A 21,073-nucleotide genomic window follows, 5' to 3' on the forward strand; every position below is an offset into this window, starting at 1 on the left:
CTGCCCACAAGAGCCAATTGATTTGTGGGGAATCCTATGCTTAAAAAATGTAGAATAATGGCTCGGACCTTGGCGACACCATGGATTGGGAGGACCCTGGTTGTGGAGGGAAGCCGTGCCAGCCAAAAACCACTACGATGTTTTACAGTACAGTCCTCACTGACAGGGATGCGAGCCGTCATTCGGTGGTAGGTTTGGGGAGCCTCTACATAAAACCCAAACGCATCCTTCTCCACAAACGCTTTTTTTCGCGGCTGCAGCAGAAGCCCGCGCTTTTGGGCAGGCGGCTGGATTCCCAGAGGCAGCAGGCGCCAGCGCGCGCGGTGTTCGGAGAAGCGCGAACGACACCTGCCCATCCACCCGGCCCGCGGTCCTCGCGAGTGACCCGCCGCGGACTCCTTGTGCCCGCGGGTCTCGTCGCCTTTTGCTGTGTCCATTCATTGCGGGGAGACGACTAGGACGGGGTGTCTGTGGCGGGCGGAGGAAGCAAAAAAAACAAAACCCCGCGCGCTGTGTAATCAAATCCCCTCACAGTCGCAACAACAGCCCCGGTCTTGCCGCCGCCCTCTCCTTCTCCTCCCAAGACCCAGAAGGTGGACGGCCGCAACTGAGAGAAGCCTGGGCCAAGCTCCGCGCCTCCTCTCCCGGCGTCTCCCGGGCGAGAGTGAGCGAAGGAGGAGCGGGGCGAGCGAGCAGGGGCTGCTGCTGCTGCTGAGGGAGCTCGGCCACTCCCCCCACGGGCTCCGCAGCGCAGGCGCCCTAGCGGCTACCGCAGGCAGGGGGCGGCAACATGGCGGAGTGAGCGGCGGCGGCGGCGGCGTTTTCCGGCTCCACAACAACAGCGGGGGCTGCGGGGCGAGCTTCCCGCTCTCCTCCGCGCTGTCCCCCCCCCTCCAGCCCACCGCCGCCGCCCCGAAGCCTCTCCCGGCGGCCCACAGCGCGCAAGCCCCCGGTCTCGGCCGCTTTTGTGGCGCCGTGAGGGGAGAAGCGGCGGAGGAGCGGCTTCGGCTAACGGGGCAGCGGCGCCCATAATAATCCCTCATTATAGAGGCGGGCGCGGGAGCGGCTCCTGGGACGGCCCTTCGGCGGCGGCGGCGGCGGCTCCGGTCCGCTCCCTGCGGCCCCGCCGGGCGCTGCTGCTGCTGCTGTTGCTGCGGTTGTGCCGCTGCGGTGGATGCGCAGCTTCTCGGCCAGGGCGGCGGCGGCGGCAGGTAGTGTTGGCAGCGGCCGGGGCTAGATGGCGAGCGAGAAGCCGGGGTCGGGGCCGGAGCCGCAGCCGGCGGGGCTCATCCCTGTCGGGGCCAGCAGCAGCGGCGGAGGAGTTGGAGGCGCCGCGGGAGCAGTAGCAGCAGCAGCAGCAGCAGCACCGCCACCAGCACCGACGACGACGACGACGGGAGGAGGAGGTGGTGGTGGAGGTGGCTCGGCGGCGGCGGCCGTGATGGGGGAGCTGCGGGCGTCGGGCTCCGGGTCCGTGGTGCTTCCCGCCGGCATGATCAACCCGTCCGTGCCCATCCGCAACATCCGCATGAAATTCGCCGTCTTGATCGGACTCATCCAAGTCGGCGAGGTCAGCAACCGGGACATCGTGGAGACCGTGCTGAACCTGGTAAGGGGTGCGGGGGTCCCTGCCGCAGCTCCTGCGTAGGAAGAGCTCTGGGGACGGGGCTGCCTCTCTTCTCTCCCTCCGCCCCCCCCCCAAAACAGAGCGGATCCCTCAGGCGCCCCCTCCCCCCACAACATGCAGGATCCTAACTACTCTGGTGTCCTCTAAGTGCTCCTTCGTGCTCTGTCCCACTCCCTCCCCCTCCTTTTTTTTTTTGGTCCAGGTGCCTGTTCTCTTCCTGATCTGCCTTCCCTCTCCATCCTCTTCCCCAACATGGAAACTGAAGGGAGGGGCTTTCTTCATGAGCTACTTTGTCATTTAATCTGGGAGGTCTCCCTTTATCTTTCGCTGGTCCTTGGAGAGCTAGCTCCCTTTAGCCATATGCTTCTACTCTGCCCTCCTTAACAAGCTGCTGCCCACTTTCCTACTCATGGCATCCCTGGTGCCTCCTCCTGACAGGTTTCTCGTATCCACCTAGTGACACTTCCCAAGGCCTGAGGCAGATAAATCCCACACCTCCGGAAGTAATACCTTTTCTTTACTGTTAATTAGTGATGACTTCTCTTCCAACACAGGTCTTTTTTTGTGGGTAGCAACGGAGACTTCCTTCCTCCTGCCAGCTTTTGTACCAGGCTCCCTTCAGATTACATTTCCACCTTGTGCTTATGACCTGTACTCACTCTCTGTCCAACTCCTGGCCCTTTTTAGTTCACTTTCTTGTTTTGTTGTTGAGTAGGAGAGTGTATGGAATACTGCTCTGTCACATAGGCCCATACAGTTCTAACCCGTGCTTCTTCAAATGCTTGATCTGAAAAAGTGGATTTAATTGTATTAATTATTCTCAACTTTAGGTGCTCTTAGATAGTCTTGTGACTTCAGTCTGTTGCCAAGCAGAGGGATTTGATAGTACATCTATTTTTAATTGTATAAGATTAAAGAATAGCCCCAGATGGCGTCTTTCCTCGGTTGCTGAAATGTGTGAATGATTTAACCCTATTACCTTGCAGCCCATTGGGTTTGACATGTTGAAGATAGGTTTTGTCTCTTACAATCTGTTGATTGGGTGAGCCTCTACTACTTTGTTACACCAGGTAGCTTCATTGTCACCTTTATTGTTTGAAATAGCTTTCTTGCCTGCTGTCTGTCTAAATGGTGCTGATCTCCACACACAAACACACACACCACCCCTGTGCTGCTCCCAGTACATGGAAAAACATTTCATGTTAGTTAAATTAGCTCATAGTCACTTTGTAGTTGCAAGCATTAATTTCAGAGTTGTATAGCAAGGTTTTAGCTCTACCTATGTTAGAGGTTTAGAAATCTACACAAGAGAGAGCGAGGAAACTGGGTATAGAAATGAATCACTTTAATTATGAGAGATTTGACGCCTCTCCTGAATTCAAGATTTGCTGCAGCAAAGCTCATGGAACAGTTGAGTGGAAACATCCTGTTCTGGATATAAAATGAGGAGAAGAGCTGCTACATGGCAGATACCTTAAAATGCTTTTGTAACAAAGTTTTAACCATCCTATGCTAACCTGTAGGCAAAAGCAGGACCTGTGATATAGTTACATTGGTCACTTTGAAGTAATATGTCATTTTTTTGTCTAATAAATATTTACCACTGGCCCAGCCTAAGAGAATAGTAGAACCTCTGTAAATGTTTAGAGATTGGCTGTTACAACATTTGAGCAATAAATGCACAAGAGTTACAGCTCTGTTCGAGATATGAGGGGGCTAAGTAAATAATGATAAACATGAATGGTTCCTCGGAATTCATATCCATTTCTCAGCTTTCAAAGCTATCCTTTTAAATAAAACACCTGCTTTTTAAGTTGCTGTAACTTGGTAGTTTTAAAGTAATTGTTAATTTATTTCAACGTAGCAATGGAATAAGGTAATACAGAAAAATAGTTCATTGAGCAGTTTCAAGGAGATCATGCCCTGAAGGCAAGGTGCTTAATCCTTTTCTTTTCTTTTGTTGTTTTCATCCTTTGTTTTGGCAATTAAACCTCTGAGAACCTGTTGATGTGTCAAGTAATGCTTTATATGTTCATAACCCAGTTACAAGTTTTTTTGGGAGAGTGTCTTCTGTCACTGCTTATAAATATGTAGAAATCAGAGGGTGCATTTTGAGTAAAGGGGAAAGTTCAGAAGTTGTTTTGATAGCAGTGCATTTTATACTAAAATTACTTCCTGCAAATGTCAAGATGGGACAGGAAAGAAAACTGAGACAACATTGTGTAGTTTCCCTTTTGGTACAGTCAATACCTGTGAAGAACACAGCATTAGGTGTGATATAAAGAATCATAAATTCTTTGCAAGGAAATACATTCTGGTTTGAAAACTAGAAAACAAAATTATAAAGGTCTATTTCCAGCAGCAGCAAAAGGTTATTTCTGGTGTGTTATTAATACAGTTTTCATGCAGTTAACATAAAATTAATTTCTTTTATATTTACTTAGAGGAAGCAGGCAAGATAGGCAGAAGCATGAGAATGGGAAAGACTGGTGGTCAGGCTAAGTGGGTTTTCTGTAGTTGTAATGTGAATGACTAAATCATTATCTTATGTGACTGCTTTCTGAGTGATTAAAAGATACTCCTGTGTGTTTGTTTATCTGACAATTGCATATTCAGTTATTTTATTGGTTGCATTAGTGGTAATTCTGAAGTACTCTGTCTGAAGTGTTATTGTTGGAATTGATAATGGACTTCCAAAAAAATTGTATCACATTAATACCTGATAAATAGTTCTCACAATTCATTTTGTGTGAAAAAATGACTACCTAATTATGTGCTGGGAACAATGTAATGGAATTTGAGAGCAATGTTTATGAACTGTCTGATTGTAATGACAGAGGATCTGAAAGTTAAAAGACTCAAATTAACACCTGCATACCAAACACTTCCAAGTTTCACTGAAGTCAGTACAAGTGTGCTTACAGTAATAACCTAAACTGAAGCAGCCATATGTGTTTAAAGCTGCCCCCAAAGTTTAGATTTGTATTGCATTGCATTTTCTGCTAAGTACCTGAACTATATTTGAGGATTTATGTAAAAAATGCTTCTTGTGTGTGATGGTGAAGATCTGAAAAGAGTGTAATAGTAAAGATGAATATTTAAATATGAAAATGTGTCCTGCATTGTTTAACATTAAACCTAGGCATGATTTTTTTTAAAAAAAATCTAATTACATAATAACATTTTTGTTATTTTGTGTTCATTTATACTTTAAGTTACTAAATTATGAATACAGTGGTACCTCTAGTGTGAGAGAGGATTTCAGATAAGTGAAGTAGTAGCAGAAGGGGCACCTACATAACAGATAATTATTTTGGGAGGGGAACTTTGATAAATGTTTTTTATCCCTTCTTCCAAGTGCTCAGCATGGTGAGAGACTTCCTCTCTTAAGTTCTCTGTGCATTGCACATGTCAACATGTTTGGAACCTAGATATCTGAAAGACCAGCTCTTCATGAAACTAATCACACAATTCAGCAGGAAAGTCCTGCCACATGTCCCACCACCCTGAGTTGCAGAGGGTGATGAAGTACCAGTGAATAGGTTATAGAATGCACTGTCCCATGAGACCCAGCAAACAACTTCCCTGTATGCAATCATGCAACAGCTTTATTTGAATATACCTTTTCTGGTACTGTGTCTGGCTGTTGATGTTTTTGTTGCTGCTATTTCGTTTTTAAATAGTTGATTGTGAACCTCTCTATGGACCCTATTTAGGATAGAACTGAAGGTGTGCATCCCATAATAAGCTGGGTTCACTCCCCAGTGATACAGGGTCCTGCATCCAAAATGAATATGGGCTGCAAGCAGTTCCATGTTGTCTCATAGAGGAGACTACTTGGAGGTGTGTGTGTCTAATTAGGGGTGTCTCAAAGCTTATTGTAGGGTGCCCAGCTTAATTCCTCCTTAATTTCCCTTTATGTTGGTCATTATTGCCATGGGGATACAATGCTTGATGGTGTCTTGTGCAGGTCACTTTCTGTTTGGTTGCAGCATGGCCTCTCTGCCTCTTAGAACTTAGAGATAAGGCCTTGACAACCACAGGGGTCTTCTGAAGAATCCACATGGACTATGACTACAGATACTGTAGCACACCCAGAAAATCATTTTTGATAATATAGATAATTTATTGTTAGTGAGGGGCTGTCAGGTTTTTTCCAGCATGGATAGGACTCTTTTTTCAGAGTAACATATGATTTCTCTTCATATTATTTGCACCTTGTTTTCTAGTTTGATCAAAGAAAGTTGCTGCTCTGTGCCCCAAAAGATTCAGAATACTTCACATCATATAAACTTCTAAACAATCAAAACTTACATGTATTCTTAGTAGCATGTTTTAAAAATACGACCTTTTTATTTAATAAATATAAACCTGAGTATTCAATGACTTCAGTTTTGTACTATATTTTAAGATTTCATTTTTTAAGTACCTCTTCCACAAACAGCCGCTTTCTATGCTGTATTTGACCGAGAACTGAACTATAGATCATGAATAAGAAGTGACAAAGCCTGTATAACTTACTGAGGACGTATGATCAAGACATGAATTCCATTTGACAGTCTCTTCAAAAGTAGCTTGAAATGTTCAGTTTCTTCTAAAAATGAAACCAAAGTAGTTTTCAAAACTGACAATTCATAGTAAAGATAGATTAAGATGTGTTTAAAAGTCAGCAAAACATATTTGAGGCAATATAGAAAATATGTTCACAATGGAGAAAGCTTGTTAATGCACTTGTAGGAGCAGGAACACTTGTACACATCAGCATGTGTTTTTGGGATGGTTTGTGATCCATTGGTAGTAAATTACTTCTGTGTAATGGATTAGTTTCTACTGGATAGCATCTCACATGTTTATACTTCACAGTTATGAAGTAACATATCCTGTTAAGTAACAGGCTATGGCTTTATTTAAATAGGAGAGTGGTGAAACAAGCAACATTAGGACAGAGTGAAAAACATTAGGTTTTTCATGGATTTTCTTGGATATGATGGAGTTTATAAATTTTGAGACTAAAGATCATCTGCATAGTCTACCTTCAAAAAAAGTTAAGAACTGCTTAAATTGTCTAATTATTATTATTTTAGTAATATTTAGTAGGGGAGCTTGTGTAGTATAATTAGAATGTTGGGCTAGAACTGGGAAAATCTAGTTAAAATCTTCACCTAGCCATGAAGCACATTGAGGAACAAAGTATACCACCTTGAGCTCTTAGGACAGGGAAGTGGAACCTCTTGTATATAGGTCAGTCTTGACCTGCCAGTAGGTCCAATTTGGCCTGTGAGGCCATTTCCTCCAAACCATCAACTGATATCACCCATGATGCAACCAAATGATTGGAGTTAAATGCTGCATTTGCTTTGTATGCCTATTCCCAGTATGGAACTGGTGCATGCAGCCAAAGCAACATGATTTAACCCCTTACTCATCAGCTGATGAGCCAGGGTTTTAAAATAGAAATGATAGGTGATTTACAAGTGGGCAGCCCTATATAATAATTACGCCAGATAGTGAACAGATGGTTTAAGGGTTATGCTGGAAAACTGTATTGTCAACAGCTGGCTTGTAAACAATGCATTTGGAGCTTGCTCCTCTGGTAATGAGTGCAACACATCTTACTTCCAAGTAAGTGTGCACTGAATTGCAGCATTAATTTTTAAGCAGCCAGAAATTGTACTGTGTGTGTGTTGTTTTAAGTGTGATGTGTTTCAATGCCAGGGAGCCTTATGTGATAGAAATGGGAACCTGTCTAAGAGTTCATGAATAAAAAAAAAGTTAATTCTCTTATCTTTGATGAAGTGTGCATTAACCTGGAAGCAGATAAACACTCCTTATTTCTTGAAGTTAGAATCATAGAAATGTAAAGTTGGAAGAGGAAACCCAAGGGTCATCTAGTCCAAACCTCTGCAATGCAGGAAGCACAGCTAAAGAAACCCTAACAGACGACCATCCAACCTCTATTTAAAAACCTCCAAAGAAGGTGAATCAATCACCTGCAGTAGTCCATTCTACTGTTGGAACAGCTCTTACCATCAGAAAGTTCTTCCTAATGTTTAGTCGGAATCTCCTTTCTTGTAAATTGCAACCATTTTTCTTGCAATTTGAATATATTGGTTGGGATCCTGAGTTATTTTTTCTTATATATACTATGCAGGCATTTATTACTCCACTCTTCAACACAAAGTTTTGTGCTGTCTTCCACTACAAAAGTATAGAACAGTAAGTTAAAGTTCAAAACAATGTTTTTAAATAAAAGGTTGCAAATGCCAAGTTGGAGGACAATTTCTTTCAGCAGGAATATCATCAAAGGCTTTTATTGAAACTTTTCCCCATAGGCCCTTAGATTAGTGCTATTTGCTTTATAATTACTGGAGTTTGTTACGAAACTAACACATAAAAATATATTGGTAGATAACAGGGTTTAGTTGAGAGAATTTTGGAGCCTATTAGTACTTTGACAAAAGCCCACAGCTGGAAAATCAGAGGAAAGAAAGGTGTCTAGAGCATGTCTCACATCTGCCTTTGTTAAACTTATACAGGGGAATAACTGTTTTCCTTTATTTACAGTGTCCTGATGAAGAGTTAAGTGGACTCTCTTGGCCTTGACACTTGAACAAAATACATAGTCAGATATTATATAATTATGTTAGAAGCAGATATCCTTGATTAAATGATATATTTATGGTTGATTTAATATATGTGAATATCATTAATATTTTCTGTTAGGCTGTAACCTTATTTGTCTAATTGTATCTGTGCTGCTGGTTTCTCCTCTGATTTTAACTTCTTCATTGTAGTTGTATTGTTTTGATTTAAGTTTAAATATTGTCTTAAATGTTTCTACATTGTTAACAGCATTGAGTAGTTTTTATAAAGGCATTTTACCCTCGACTTCCTAGAAATGCTAAAAGTCATTCCTCAAATCTGTCTCTCTCCCTTTTCAGGATAACTCAACCTTTAACATGCATGTACTCTACATTTTACCCATCCATTCACAAGCTGGTGCACACATCCCTCTCATGGTGCTACCTGTTCTTCAGGGACACCCTACCTTCCTTCCAGTCTCCTCTATCTATATAGAAACATATACACAGAGGCAGAGCTCCTTCACCTATCTCTCTTGCTTCCAAGCAATTCAAAGACCTGCCATCCAGTTGGAAGGGAGGGGTGTGTGTGTGTGTGTTTGTGTTTGCATGCAGTATTGGCCTAGCAAGGACCATGAGTACATGGAGGAGCAGTGCAGGCAGACAATTTAAGTCCTTTTTTTGAGGGGAGGGAGAGAAAGAGCTTGCTGGGCACTAGAGGTTGTTAATACGGTTTCACATCTCCAGGTGTTCGGTCTGTGCTGAATTTCATTCCTGCTGTGTTTTTGGTTTAATGTGCTGAGTTTTGTTTTAATGGTCTTTTTTATACTCAGTTTTTATTGCATGTGTTTTAATTTTAAAACCTTGAGGATGTTTTTAGGACTGAAAGGCCGGGTACATAGGAACATGGGGGCTGCCGTATACATAAGACAATTGCTCCAAGTCAGTATTGTTCATACTGAGTGACAGCAACTCTCCAGGATTTCAGAGTTCTTGCCCATTGTTGAGAAGCTGGAACCTAGGACCTTCTGCATGCTAATCAGATGCTCTAATCCTAATCTATAGCATTTCTCTTAAAATGTATAAATGTTTTAAATACAGTAAATAAAAATGTAAGATGTTTGTGAAGCATTGCAGAACAGGGTTGCTGTTCAAACAAAAACCTTAAAGCTCCACTGGCAAGGGCAGACCTTACAAAACGTCGTATTGTTTCTAGCATGTTTTTAAAAACCCAAACTTGTAGGCAGATAAATTCTTGAATGAATATAGTTTTGCTATATCAGTTGGCACTCTTAATATTCTGACAGATGGGCATGAACGTTTCATCCAGAGAACTATGCCATCAGATAGAGTGAGGGCATGATCTCAAACTAAAAACTAAAACAGCTGTCTGACCAAACCTTCTGTTTATATAGTTAAAGAATTGTGCCATGGTTAATCCATCTTTGAGCTGGATTAAATTCTGAAATAAATAAAAAAATCTACAAGAATATTTGTGATTTTTAACAATGCATTTAGTACATTTCCTGTAAAAGCCAGTGGGGAAGGTTTCAGTGATTTTAAGGGCTCAACTATCCTGTTGTTGCCGGAGGGGGGAATAAAGTGAACCATCTGGAGAAGATTTTATCTGTGGCATATTTTGGGTAGAGCTGCAGGACAGTAGAGGAAAGGAGTGCTGGAGGAAGAAGTATGAGAGAAACTTCAAGGAAGCAAGAATAGAAAATAAAAACTGCTTTTGTTTGTTTTTCAGTGTGCAAAATGAAAATAGAAATTTAAGTGAAATAATAGAGATGGGGAAGGGGAATTTATAATATGTTCTTTGGCATGTTGGCTACCATTGATTTTAAGCATAAACAAAAATATTGTATGGTAGTTGTTACTTTAAATTGTAAAAATTTTGGCCAGAACCCTGCTCAAACATAACACTTTGTCAAGTGTTTCTTAAGTTAAGAAAATAAAAACCTTTCCTTTGCTTACTACAACATTTATGGATTCAAGTTGGAACCTCTGTTTTATCCTTTTTCTTGGAGTGCCACAACTTGCAGCTACATATCTAACACTGGATAGGTTTTGTAATTTTAAACGTATTTTCATTATTTCATAGAGAAAAATGACAGGATTTCAGAACGTGACCATAAGAAACAAAATACATTCATAAATATAGAACTTAAAAAGATTAGTGATAATAATTATGATACAAAACAGTAAAGAAAAATATTAATGACTGGATTGGGTGCAGAGATTGTTAAATTGCTATTACTTGACTGATTTTGGCATATAGAAATATGGGACATAGAAGTGAATATGTAAGAGGCAAGGTCTTCAAAGGTAGAAAAAAAGAGACATGCAGTTGTACATTGACAAGAAATCTGTTATTGCAGCAATTTCTCAATAAATTTATATCTAGTGTGCTCCATAGTTTAAGCCATACTAGATCTGAGAAGTTTTCCTTAAAGTCATATTTTTCTGCTATATGAATTTATCTGCTTGATTCCAGTCTTTAAAAAAAGTTAGTCTTACAGCAGGATAATATAGTTTGGTAAAAACTGTTTGAATACAGCTGAGGCATTAATACTTTTCAGTTTCACAGCTCTCCACAGTACAAATGGTTTGGGATAAGAGTACTTGCATTTTCACATATAAATCTGCTTGTCTCATATATTAGGTCAGGCTATTTGTCTGTCTAGCCTAGTACTGTCTTGTTCAGACTGGTAACAGCTCTCCATGTTCTTAGGTAAAGGTTTTCCCCATCACTTGATACCTACTACTTTTAACTGGAGATACCAGTATCACTGCATTTAAAAACTTAATTGTATATATTAATTGGATATTTCATACAAATAAATGAGAAGGATAAAATATTTTTCCTGAATAAAATTGCATTTTTATATGTGCTCAGTCTGTAGTCCTGTACATACTTGGCTATAAGTTCCATTGAACTCTATGCAATTTTGTTCTGACTAAATTTCATACACATTATGCTTCATATTATTAAAGTAGCAAAACAAGTTTAGGCTAGGTACAAAAATATTTTTTACATATTTCAGTTATTCTCAAAAGCATTTTCTTCCTGGGGAAAAACTGTTTTCATTGTTGCTTCAAAATTCAGGCAAACCTTACACCTGTAGGTTGGATTGTGTTGCTGAAGGCCCCATTGACAACTCTAAATTGGAACTCTTGAGTCCATTTTTATGTTTATAACTCTAGAATAGTGGTTCTCAAACCTTTTCTGCTATGGACCATTTGAAAATTGCTGGGGATCTCAGTGGAACACTTAACGATTTCCCTGCCTGTTGTAGCAATGGCAATGTGCTGTGCTAGATGCTGTATGAATTTTAACTATATTTTTATGCATTCACATATATTGTATTTTTTGTATTACCATTTGAATTCCATATTCCAACTGTAATACAATAAAATACAACATAAGAAATAAGCAATAAAAATGCAATAAAAACAAAATTATGAGATGTCAAATGCTTATGAGTAACTAGCCCACAAACAGGATGTGCATGCAATAGCATTCTGCTGTTCATAATCTATAGTAGGTGGTATTCAGAGGCATACTGCCTGTGATTTTATTTATTTAATAATATTTCTAACCTACTCAAAATAATGAATCTCAGAATGCTGGAGGTAATGGAGCCATTATGACTAGTAGCCGTTAATATCCCCTATGAATTTATCCTTCATGAATTTGTCTAATCTCCTTTTGAAGCCATCCAAATCTTTTGATAGCAAGTATGCTGTGTAATTATTTTTTTTTTCATTTGTCTGTCCTGAATTTTGCAACATTCAGTTTCCTTGGATGTTTCATTAGATGGCCATTGGTTCTAATAGTACAAGGAGAGAAAAACTTCCTTCAGTCTCTCCAGCTCCTTTACAGTATGCATAATATAACACAGCTTTATCATATCTCCTGTCACCCACTTTTTATTGTAAACTAAAAAGCTCTAAATATTGCCAAATTTCCTTCCAGCACTTTTGGACACTTTTCCTAGCTCCTCAATATCCTTATTAGAAACCAACAAATGAGTGTGTAATGCAAATGACACCTATGCCAGTACAGATATGATTTTTCAATTGATTAAAAATTTTTGGTTTTTAATAACCTACCTCTCCCACTAGTAAAGTTTTTCCATAGTTTTGCAATAGAGTAGTGGTGATCCCAACTAGAAATAATATGGTTCAGTTTTTTCAAACCTTATTTCAGCTTTGCTAGTTATGATTTTTTGTGTACTAGAAATTTTACTGTAATCTGAATAACATGTGCTATAATTCACAGCTTATTTATGTGTTGCAAGCTTCCAGAGAACTTGCACTTAACCTTCATTGACAGCAGAAAGGAATAAATGTAAAAAAGTGGAGAAACGATTTACCATTATAGGATGTTTGAAGAAGCAGTAATCATCAATTGTAACTCTTTGTTCACATGTAATACTAAATTATGGTTTAGCTCTACCTGCATGAGCTAGAATAATACCCCGTTCCCAGCTTACCAGAGGTGGTTTTTGCAGCATGACATGGCTGACAGGGCAGAAGCAGTTGGGTTCAAGATCCTTTGGTATAGCTTGGAGCATTTTGTGCGGCGGCGACAGAGACTGCCTGGGGAGCTGGGAGCCAACCAGTTTCATCGTGGGGCTCCCAGGCATTGGGGCTCTGGAGGTGGACTGGAGTGAAGACTCCCGACGTCTGGTCCACCCTGGAGCATAAAAGGCAGGCTCATCCAGCCTCCCTATGTCAGTCTAGTGCTTATTCAATATTGTTGTGTTTTCATACTATTTGAATGCCGGAATCGAGTGCATAGCTATGGGCAGCAGCCAGTCTCTGGAATTAGGGCTGGGGATGAATTTCACCCATAAGAGGATGATTGTGGGGTTTTGCCTACCTCATAGCAAGTGTCACAATTTTTCTATGACATCTAAGATATTGAGATTAATCTTTAGTATGGAAGAGCAGGGTAAGGGCACACTGCTTTATTCAAGCAGGGATACCCATAAGAGATCTTGGAGAGCAGTGCTTTCTCCCCAGAAGCCCAGTTGGGGGCTGATGGGCCCATGATGCCCTCTACCAGTGACTGGGTGAGGTCTCCTGGAAGCAGTTGGTGCCATGGGGGACTTCAACAGTGGTCAACCCCAACTGTTGAATGACAGCTCATCTACCATCAGGTGGTTTGGTTGATTGTGTGGATACATACCAAATTCCTATGCTAAACCTGTTGCCTTGTAATCAATAAAGTTGTGTGACCTAATTTAATCCAACACCAGTTTGTGTTAGTCCTTATTTACTGCCTGCTTCCCTACTCCACAGGCACTTGGATTTGTTGTTGTTTAGTCGTGTCCAACTCTTCGTGACCCCATGGACCAGAGCACGCCAGGCACTCTGTCGTCCACTGCCTCCCGCTGCTTGGTCAAACTCATGTTCGTAGCTTCGAGAGGCACTTGGATACACAAGTATTATTTGTTCCACATGCTTTCTTCCTCCGCTGCTACTCCCACATAGCTAGAAGAAAGATGTCTGTGACATTTAGTGCCACTTTCAGAGAATCCTAGCCTGCTCTGCACAAACCAGAGGTGGTTTATAACAAACTTTGGTTAGATAAATTAGTCAGCTTCATAACTCCTGGTTTGAGGTGGACTTGTTTTGAAACAGGCCAGAGATTGTTTTAAACTACACTCACTGTTTCTTACTTATTTATAAATCAGGATTCTGTGAAAGCAAAACAAAAGCTGTGAAAGTCCCTATTATTGACTGCATGGGGCAGTGGTCTTTACTTTGGCTTCTTCCTGCTTGTGTCTGCACTAAGAGGCTGTAATTTAGTCAGTGATACATGAGAGGCATGCCATTGTATTCCTTTACTGAGGTGACTGATAAGTTAGTACATTTATACTAAAAGTTAAAATTATAAATATTTTTAACTATATTAGTTTTGTGGTGCTATTTTCAAATCTGCATATGAGGCAATTCCCCAAACTGTTTTAAACTATAAATATTCAAAACTAATGAGTACTATGATGTAGTTTTAATTTTATTTTTTTACTTTGTTGAGAGACTTTATTTACATATTACGGTACGGTACATGCAACTTGGTGAAATGAGAGCAAAAACAAAATGGCAGAATATTGAAAAAAATTACCTCTAGTTTATATTAAATGAAGAATAATTCAATTCTCTAGTTTTCCAAATTTTGGTGGTAATTTATGACTTCTATTACATATGTGTAATATGTATTCTCTTTTTTACTTTTTTAAAGCGATTGTGCTAATTAAACCTCAGGATATTTTGAGCATCATTAATGGTTGCATGGGTGTCCTTGTTAAATTCCCATTTGGGTAATTATATTGTCTATATAAACTCCTCCTCTAGTTTTTAGCTGATGTAGGAATCTTCCTTTATTCTCTTTAATGAAGTGTGGACTGCATATTGTTTAAAGTAGTTGCTGAATTCGTGTTGCAATTGTGGAGTGTATTTAGTCAGTCTAGATTAGATTTGGGCTATCAACTTTGTCAGTCCACAGTGAACAAAAACTTAAGCAACACAAGGTATTATTGTTAACCTTTGCATTCTGAGCTTGATCATGTGATTTAAGCACATAAGTAGGATCAGAGATAGTCTAGCCACATAAAATCCTGATTGTGATGTTTAAAGACTTGAAGTATTTTGTTTATATTATATATTATATTAGTATTTTCATTTTATTTTTGAGGTTTGGAAACATGCATTTGGTCTTTAATATGGTTAGTGTATTTTTGAAGCATTTAGGATTCATAATACAGTGAACTGACAAAACAGCTTCTGTTCATGAGCTTCAGTTTGTTACATATGAAAGTTTTTGAGACCACATTCCTAAGCATGCATTAACTTAATGTTAAAACAGAAGAAATCCATGTGATAATGTCATGTTAATACTATTTAGTAAGGACTACATCTGATTAGCAGCCTCTGGTGCTTTTCAGACTCTCTTGTAAACCATAGCTAAAGTTACCTGAGCAGCAGAAGTTGATGTGCATTTGTATCAAGATTTCCTGATTTAATCAGAAATAAGAGTAGTATTAAGTATTAAGCATGTTAGATTTCTATTATATTTCTTCAGTTTGACGTGAGTTCCAAGGAAGGTATTGATATAAAATTGATATAAAAAAATTAAACAGATTTTTATCGTTTAAAAAAAACAATTGTGTGTTTCCTTTTAAAAATCTGATTTAAAATAAAACATGAATTGAATGTAAACATGTAACTGTCTATATGTGGTTATATGATGAGTGTAGATTTCTTTAAAGGACTTATAGCAGTTTCAGTGACAGTCATGCAGGCCACGACAGGGTGGGGGCAGCTAGGTGCACTTGCCCCAGGCCTCATAGGGCTAAGCTGGCTGGGGAGCCCTGCCAGGGACCAGCTGGTTTGAGTTTATGACAGTTATAAACAGTTTGAGTTTATAGCTTCATTCTAACAAGACTCTTGTTCCGAGCCTTAGACATGCTCTGCACATGCCTGCAGTGATGTATGCATTATTGTGGGTGTCCATATACATATAATATGGCTCACTTTGTTCAAGAGGACTTTTCCAAATAAGTGCGCATAGGATTCTGCAGCCTTAGTTTTTAAATAAGTGATATTGGAAATGTACAGACAAAGGATTTTACTATTGCGGAATATAGGCAGTATGCTTCCAGCATTTTCCCTGTGCCCCTAAATCTGCTCCAACTCTCTGGTGCAGAAGTTCTCAACCTGTGGGTCCCCAGATGTTGTTGGACTACAACTCCCATCATCCCTGAGCTCTGGCCTTGCTCGCTTGGGGTGATGGGAGTTGTAGTTCAACAACATCTGGAGACCCACAGGTTGAGAAAGGCTGCTCTAGTGGGTGGATGCAGAGTGGGTGAGAATCATGGAAATGGTTTCCCTTCTTTTGCTGTCAGAAGCCTTGCCATCTGCTGAGCAACACCATTGGACACAACTCAAACAAAAAGGTAATCTTTCAATAAAACTAAAAACATTAAAATAATAGATTATTAAAATCATTATATTTATGTCTTCTCCCGTCTTCCAAAGAGCTTGGGGTGGCATTACATAGTTTTCTTGTCACCGCTGTGTTCTCACAGTGGCTTAGGAATGTGAACCTGGGTCTCCCCAGTTGGGCACTTTGGTCAGTTAGTCAGTTCTCCCTATATATTGTGACATACTGTTTAACATTGTAGCACTGTTGGTAGCCTGGTTGTGAAGGTTTGACTCTAAAAGCAAGACTAAATATAAATACCTCACTCCAGTCAGCCAGTTCTAAAGGAGATGTGGAGAAGGAACCCTACTTTCTTTCTGGCTCACCACCACCAAGGCTTTAGGACTGCTGGTTTGACGGAAATGTACACTCCCAGTGCATGATTTCTAGTAACCTTATGCTTTTCTTCTATGGTAATTTGCCTTGTCACTTGATTATTCACAGCTCTTATACTGCAAACATTTCTAGCTGCACTTTGCAGACCAAATTATTTCCAGTATTCAGACCCCTGGAAATTAGTACCTTTATGGCTAAGGTTACAGTGAAGAGCAGCCAAAGAAACCACAGGGTGACTGATCATTTTAAACTGAACCACTTATGGTGAGTTAGTTAATCTGGAGACTATGGTAGTTGGGGAAACCACTGTTTTAATGAACAGCAGGGTTAAAAACTTGAATCTCAGCTCTTCATAATTCAACTTTCTAAACTAACTTTTGTTAATCTGTTACTCATGAACCCAATGTAAGAAATACTACTTTCAGCCATTAATCTGAATTCAACAGAGGGAAGAGGATAATAAAATATGATGGGTTGTATGAAATTCATTTATTTATTTGTAATTCAGTTAATATCCCACCCTTCCCAAAGAAGCCCGGGATGACAAACACAACATAAAGATTGCACCCCCTCAAAACAATATCATTATCTCAGACAATGATTTTGCAGTTTCCAAGAACATTATCTTTCAGACACTAAATGCTGGAGTAAACAGGAATGTTTTTAATTCTTGATGAAAGTCAATAATGATGATATTAGGGTGATTTGTGATTCTTCTTCCACCCTTCCGCCCCCTCCCCATCTTATCCAAAGCATTGGCAAACACTTTAGAACAGCATGAAGGTCTGTAGGAAAAAGAGGAATCTGTTCATTGATGGAAGGCTCCATTGGATCAAAAAGTGTTCCATCAGCTGAGGGGCAGTGATTGAATACACCTTTATATTTTTATAAAAGAAGGTGTAAATAGATATTGACAATGGATGTTTGTCCTTAGCTGGAATGTTTATCATGGATAGTCTCTGTCATTCCCCACAATTGAAAATTGGGCAGCTGAACATTATACAAGGTACAGAGATAGCCATGGATATGATCCATGTCTACCCCTGAATGGCAAACCAGTGGCAGGGCTCTTGCACTCGGGTCCTAATCCACAATGGGCACATGGTTGGCCCTGGGAGAACAGGAGGCTGTACTAGATGGCCTCTCTTTATGTTCCTATGCTGAAAAATGTGTGGTCTTTACTTCCTTTCTGGAACAAGAAATCCTGCACTGCTTTTGTACAGTGGAGGCAGTCCACCTCCACAACCCGATATTGTGTGAGGATGGAGGGGGCAGGTCTGATGAGCCTGGATAGATCAGTTGGTTAGACCATGGTGCTGATAATGCCAAGGTTGCAGGTTTGATCCCTGTATGGACCAACTGCATATTCCTGCATTGCAGGGGGTTGGACTAGATGATCCTCAGGGTCCCTTCCAACTCTACAGTTCTATGATTCTATGATTCTATGATCCAAAAAGTGGAAGGCCCATAGCTGCACAAAATGAAGAAATGGTGGCTAATGTGGAGTTCATTGTCATGAAAGATTGCTAAGTTTCTGTTTGAAAATTTGTCATGGATTGGTGGTTTCATTAAAACTTGATCAGCTGCACACAGAGATAGAGAGATCATTTATCTGCCCCAAGCTGGTTTTGTTCCATCAAACAAATTGGTTTTGGACAGAAAACTACTTTGAGGTTCTTTTACCATTGTGGTATAGAAATTTTATGAAATAAATTATGAAATAAAAATAATTCACAATCTGCCTTAAAAACAAAGTATGTATGAGGGTAGTTTCTTCCTTCTACTTTTAAAATGTTGTAAGCTGCTTTGAGCGGTTACCTCACCTGCCATGAGGGAAAAAAGACATTTTACCTTTTAAAATGCTTCCAGGAATTGAATGCATGTCATAACATTCAGTCCCTTTCTTGAGAATTATACGGAAAAAAGATGGCTACCCATCTTATATTTTCTTTTCCGTATCATGTCCTTGTACAGTGCAGACACATGGTCACTTCAGTCCACTGATTATGCTTAATCTGCAAATCAGTCTGCTATGTATGGTTCTAGAGGAGCAAAATGAGAAGATTTGCTCCAAAATGTAGAGCAAGCAAGAATCCTTCCCAACTCTAGCTGCGTATTGGGCCCTCCATTCTCTTATAATAGATATTGCATCTTAATGAAATAATTACTGTTTGGAATTTTTCTATTCCATTTTTCTTTTTATTTCAGAAACATGCCAGATGTTTGAAATTCTAAATGTACGAACTTTACACTTTTACTCCAGTGCAGCAAAGGATGCCTTTAGACTAGAAAGCTAACATAAATGAATTTGTGTAAATGTATAATTACTGGTTTATTGATAACTGGATTTGACTTTCATATTACATATAATACGCAATCCTAAAATCCTCCTATTACTTGTAGTAATAGTTCCTGTTAGTTCCTTAATATCATCTGATCTCAGACATCTCAGGAGAGTTGCATCAGCATGCCGAGGGATTTCAAACATTATTTGTTTAAACAAAAGAGTAAACCCAGACAGGTTTTCATGTTTCCATATTTCTATTTATATAGTTGAATATCATTTACATTGAACTTTTGCTTGCCTTATTCTGCAAGGGACTACAGAGGAAAAAAGTCTTAAGCTTTGTCTGTTCAACTGTGCTGCTACAAAAATAGGCTTGATGTGCACTGGGTAATGTTTATCCACTATTCTGTGGTAATTTTGATAATTGATACCAACATTACAAAAGCAGAAATTCCCCTGTGTAGGTACTGCATGCAATACCATAAGTAAGACTTCCATATTCGTAGTGATTTGTATTCTTGAGTTCTGACTTAAATCTGCTTGGTGTTTATAGGTCAAATAATATGCACTGAACTTTAAAAATTAAATCATCCATCTTATGTCTGTTTTAAGAGTTTATTTTTTAAAATGCATTTTCTGTTCTTCTATAGACAGTTGAAATATTAATAGCCAGAAATTTAGTAATGTTCATAAGTACCGGTAGCATTTATTTACTTAGACTGTACAGACTCCAAAGTTAATTCTTTATCTGTCCAGAAGGCAACTATACTAAAGAAATTGTGTGATAGGTTCTTTTTAAAACCCAAATTCTACTTTATTTAAAAAAATTTATATTCTCTGACATCTAGGTTAGTGAACAAGTGATCAATATCAAGAGTTTAAGCAATGTTTCAAACACCAGCAACATAGTTAAAACAGCAGAGGACTAAAACCAAACAGATTTTATAAAGGTCCAGAAAATTAAGTAGCGATTGTCTAAGATGGTGGTGGCATAAGAAGAGGCACCAAGTGATGGTGTGCCACAACTCCGAAGGCCCTTTCACCTGTGACCAGGTAGTAGGTATCTAACGTTGGAGTGCAGCAGCACTAGGGTCTCTGATGAAGACCTTGATGCATGGGCTGCTATATAGGATTTTGAAGAGTTTTAATTGGTAAGCACTAAGTTTTTATTAGTAAGCACTTAAGTTATGTTTCAAGCAGCAGCTGGTGACGGTGCTTCAGAGATACAGGGTTGGCTCCTGTTTGCTGCATAGCTTCTGTGTTCTGATCTAGCGGACATTTCTGAGAGGTAGACCTGCATATAACACACACGTGACTTTATATGGGATTGTGCTGTTGCCTTTTCTTCATTCAACCTTTCCTTGGTTAAAATTGTGCAAAGTCTTCCCTTTGTGTTAGGCCCTTTTCACAAGTTTTATGCCCCTATGTTGTCACATATGCTCTTGTATTCTTGCAGTTCAAAAAGTGAGTTGCCTGAGACGTGGCAGATCTGTTCCCTGCTATATAAATGATGTTATGTGACCCTTGTGCAGCTAACAACCCATTAAACAATTAAAACACAGTTGAACAAAAACAACACAATACAGTACAGCTCAGCAAACACTTCTCAGGAACTGCAAAGATAACTAACTACATAATCACATTCAAAACTGACCTTCCCTCTGATAAGAATCATATCTTTGCTGCCTGGTAGATTAAACTGGATTCAGTTTGTTCACTCCCATCTAGTCCATCACGGCCTACAAATACTGCTTGTGAGCATATGTAGTCTCCCTAGGAGCAAATAAAAATGAGAAAGTGGAGACAGCACTATCTTTAGCATTCATGTGACTATTCAGCCCAAATCACCTCCAATGGCTTTATGTAGATGTTGATGGGATTCAAAACAAGAAGGAAAATAGTGGAATTTCATAGGCTAAATGTGGTGGGTTAGGGTAGCTGTCTCCCAGCATGACCTTATGGGCCTTACTTTCAAAGAATGACCAGAGCCTTCAAAGCTTGGCATTTTTCAGTCCCGTTCTAGCAAAGTATCCCAAAAGGCAAAGCTGATACGTTTCTGGCTAGAAGAGAGAAGTTTACTATGCTGGGTGTTCATTTGAGTTATGCATTTTGTAGAAAGCCGTGGACTGGTAAAAAGAGAAGTATTTTCCAAATCATGCTGAGGTCCAATTAGCCTGACTGCTCTGTTTATTTCCACACTGCCTCTTCTCTATCCAGTACTTACCTTTATCAATCATCCCCTTTCTCCA

The 21,073-nt window shown here is 39.8% G+C and overlaps 1 protein-coding gene across 3 annotated transcripts in view; it reads left to right on the forward strand.

Moving 5' to 3' along the window:
• Nucleotides 1–396: 396 nt before the first annotated feature.
• Nucleotides 397–21,073, forward strand: part of NBEA (neurobeachin) — a 349,991-nt gene continuing 329,314 nt past the window's right edge. For 2 of the 3 annotated variants that reach the window (XM_083437003.1, XM_083437002.1), the window contains exon 1: nucleotides 398–1,609. In XM_083437003.1, the coding sequence (XP_083293129.1) occupies nucleotides 1,238–1,609 (372 nt within the window). In that variant the 5' untranslated portion in view covers nucleotides 398–1,237. Of the gene's footprint in view, nucleotides 1,610–21,073 lie in introns of all 3 variants that reach the window. The other variant, XM_083437001.1, reaches the window with a different exon arrangement.

This window comes from Podarcis tiliguerta (genome assembly GCF_965153285.1).
Source record: "Podarcis tiliguerta genome assembly, chromosome: 4".
NCBI lineage: Eukaryota > Metazoa > Chordata > Lepidosauria > Squamata > Lacertidae > Podarcis > Podarcis tiliguerta.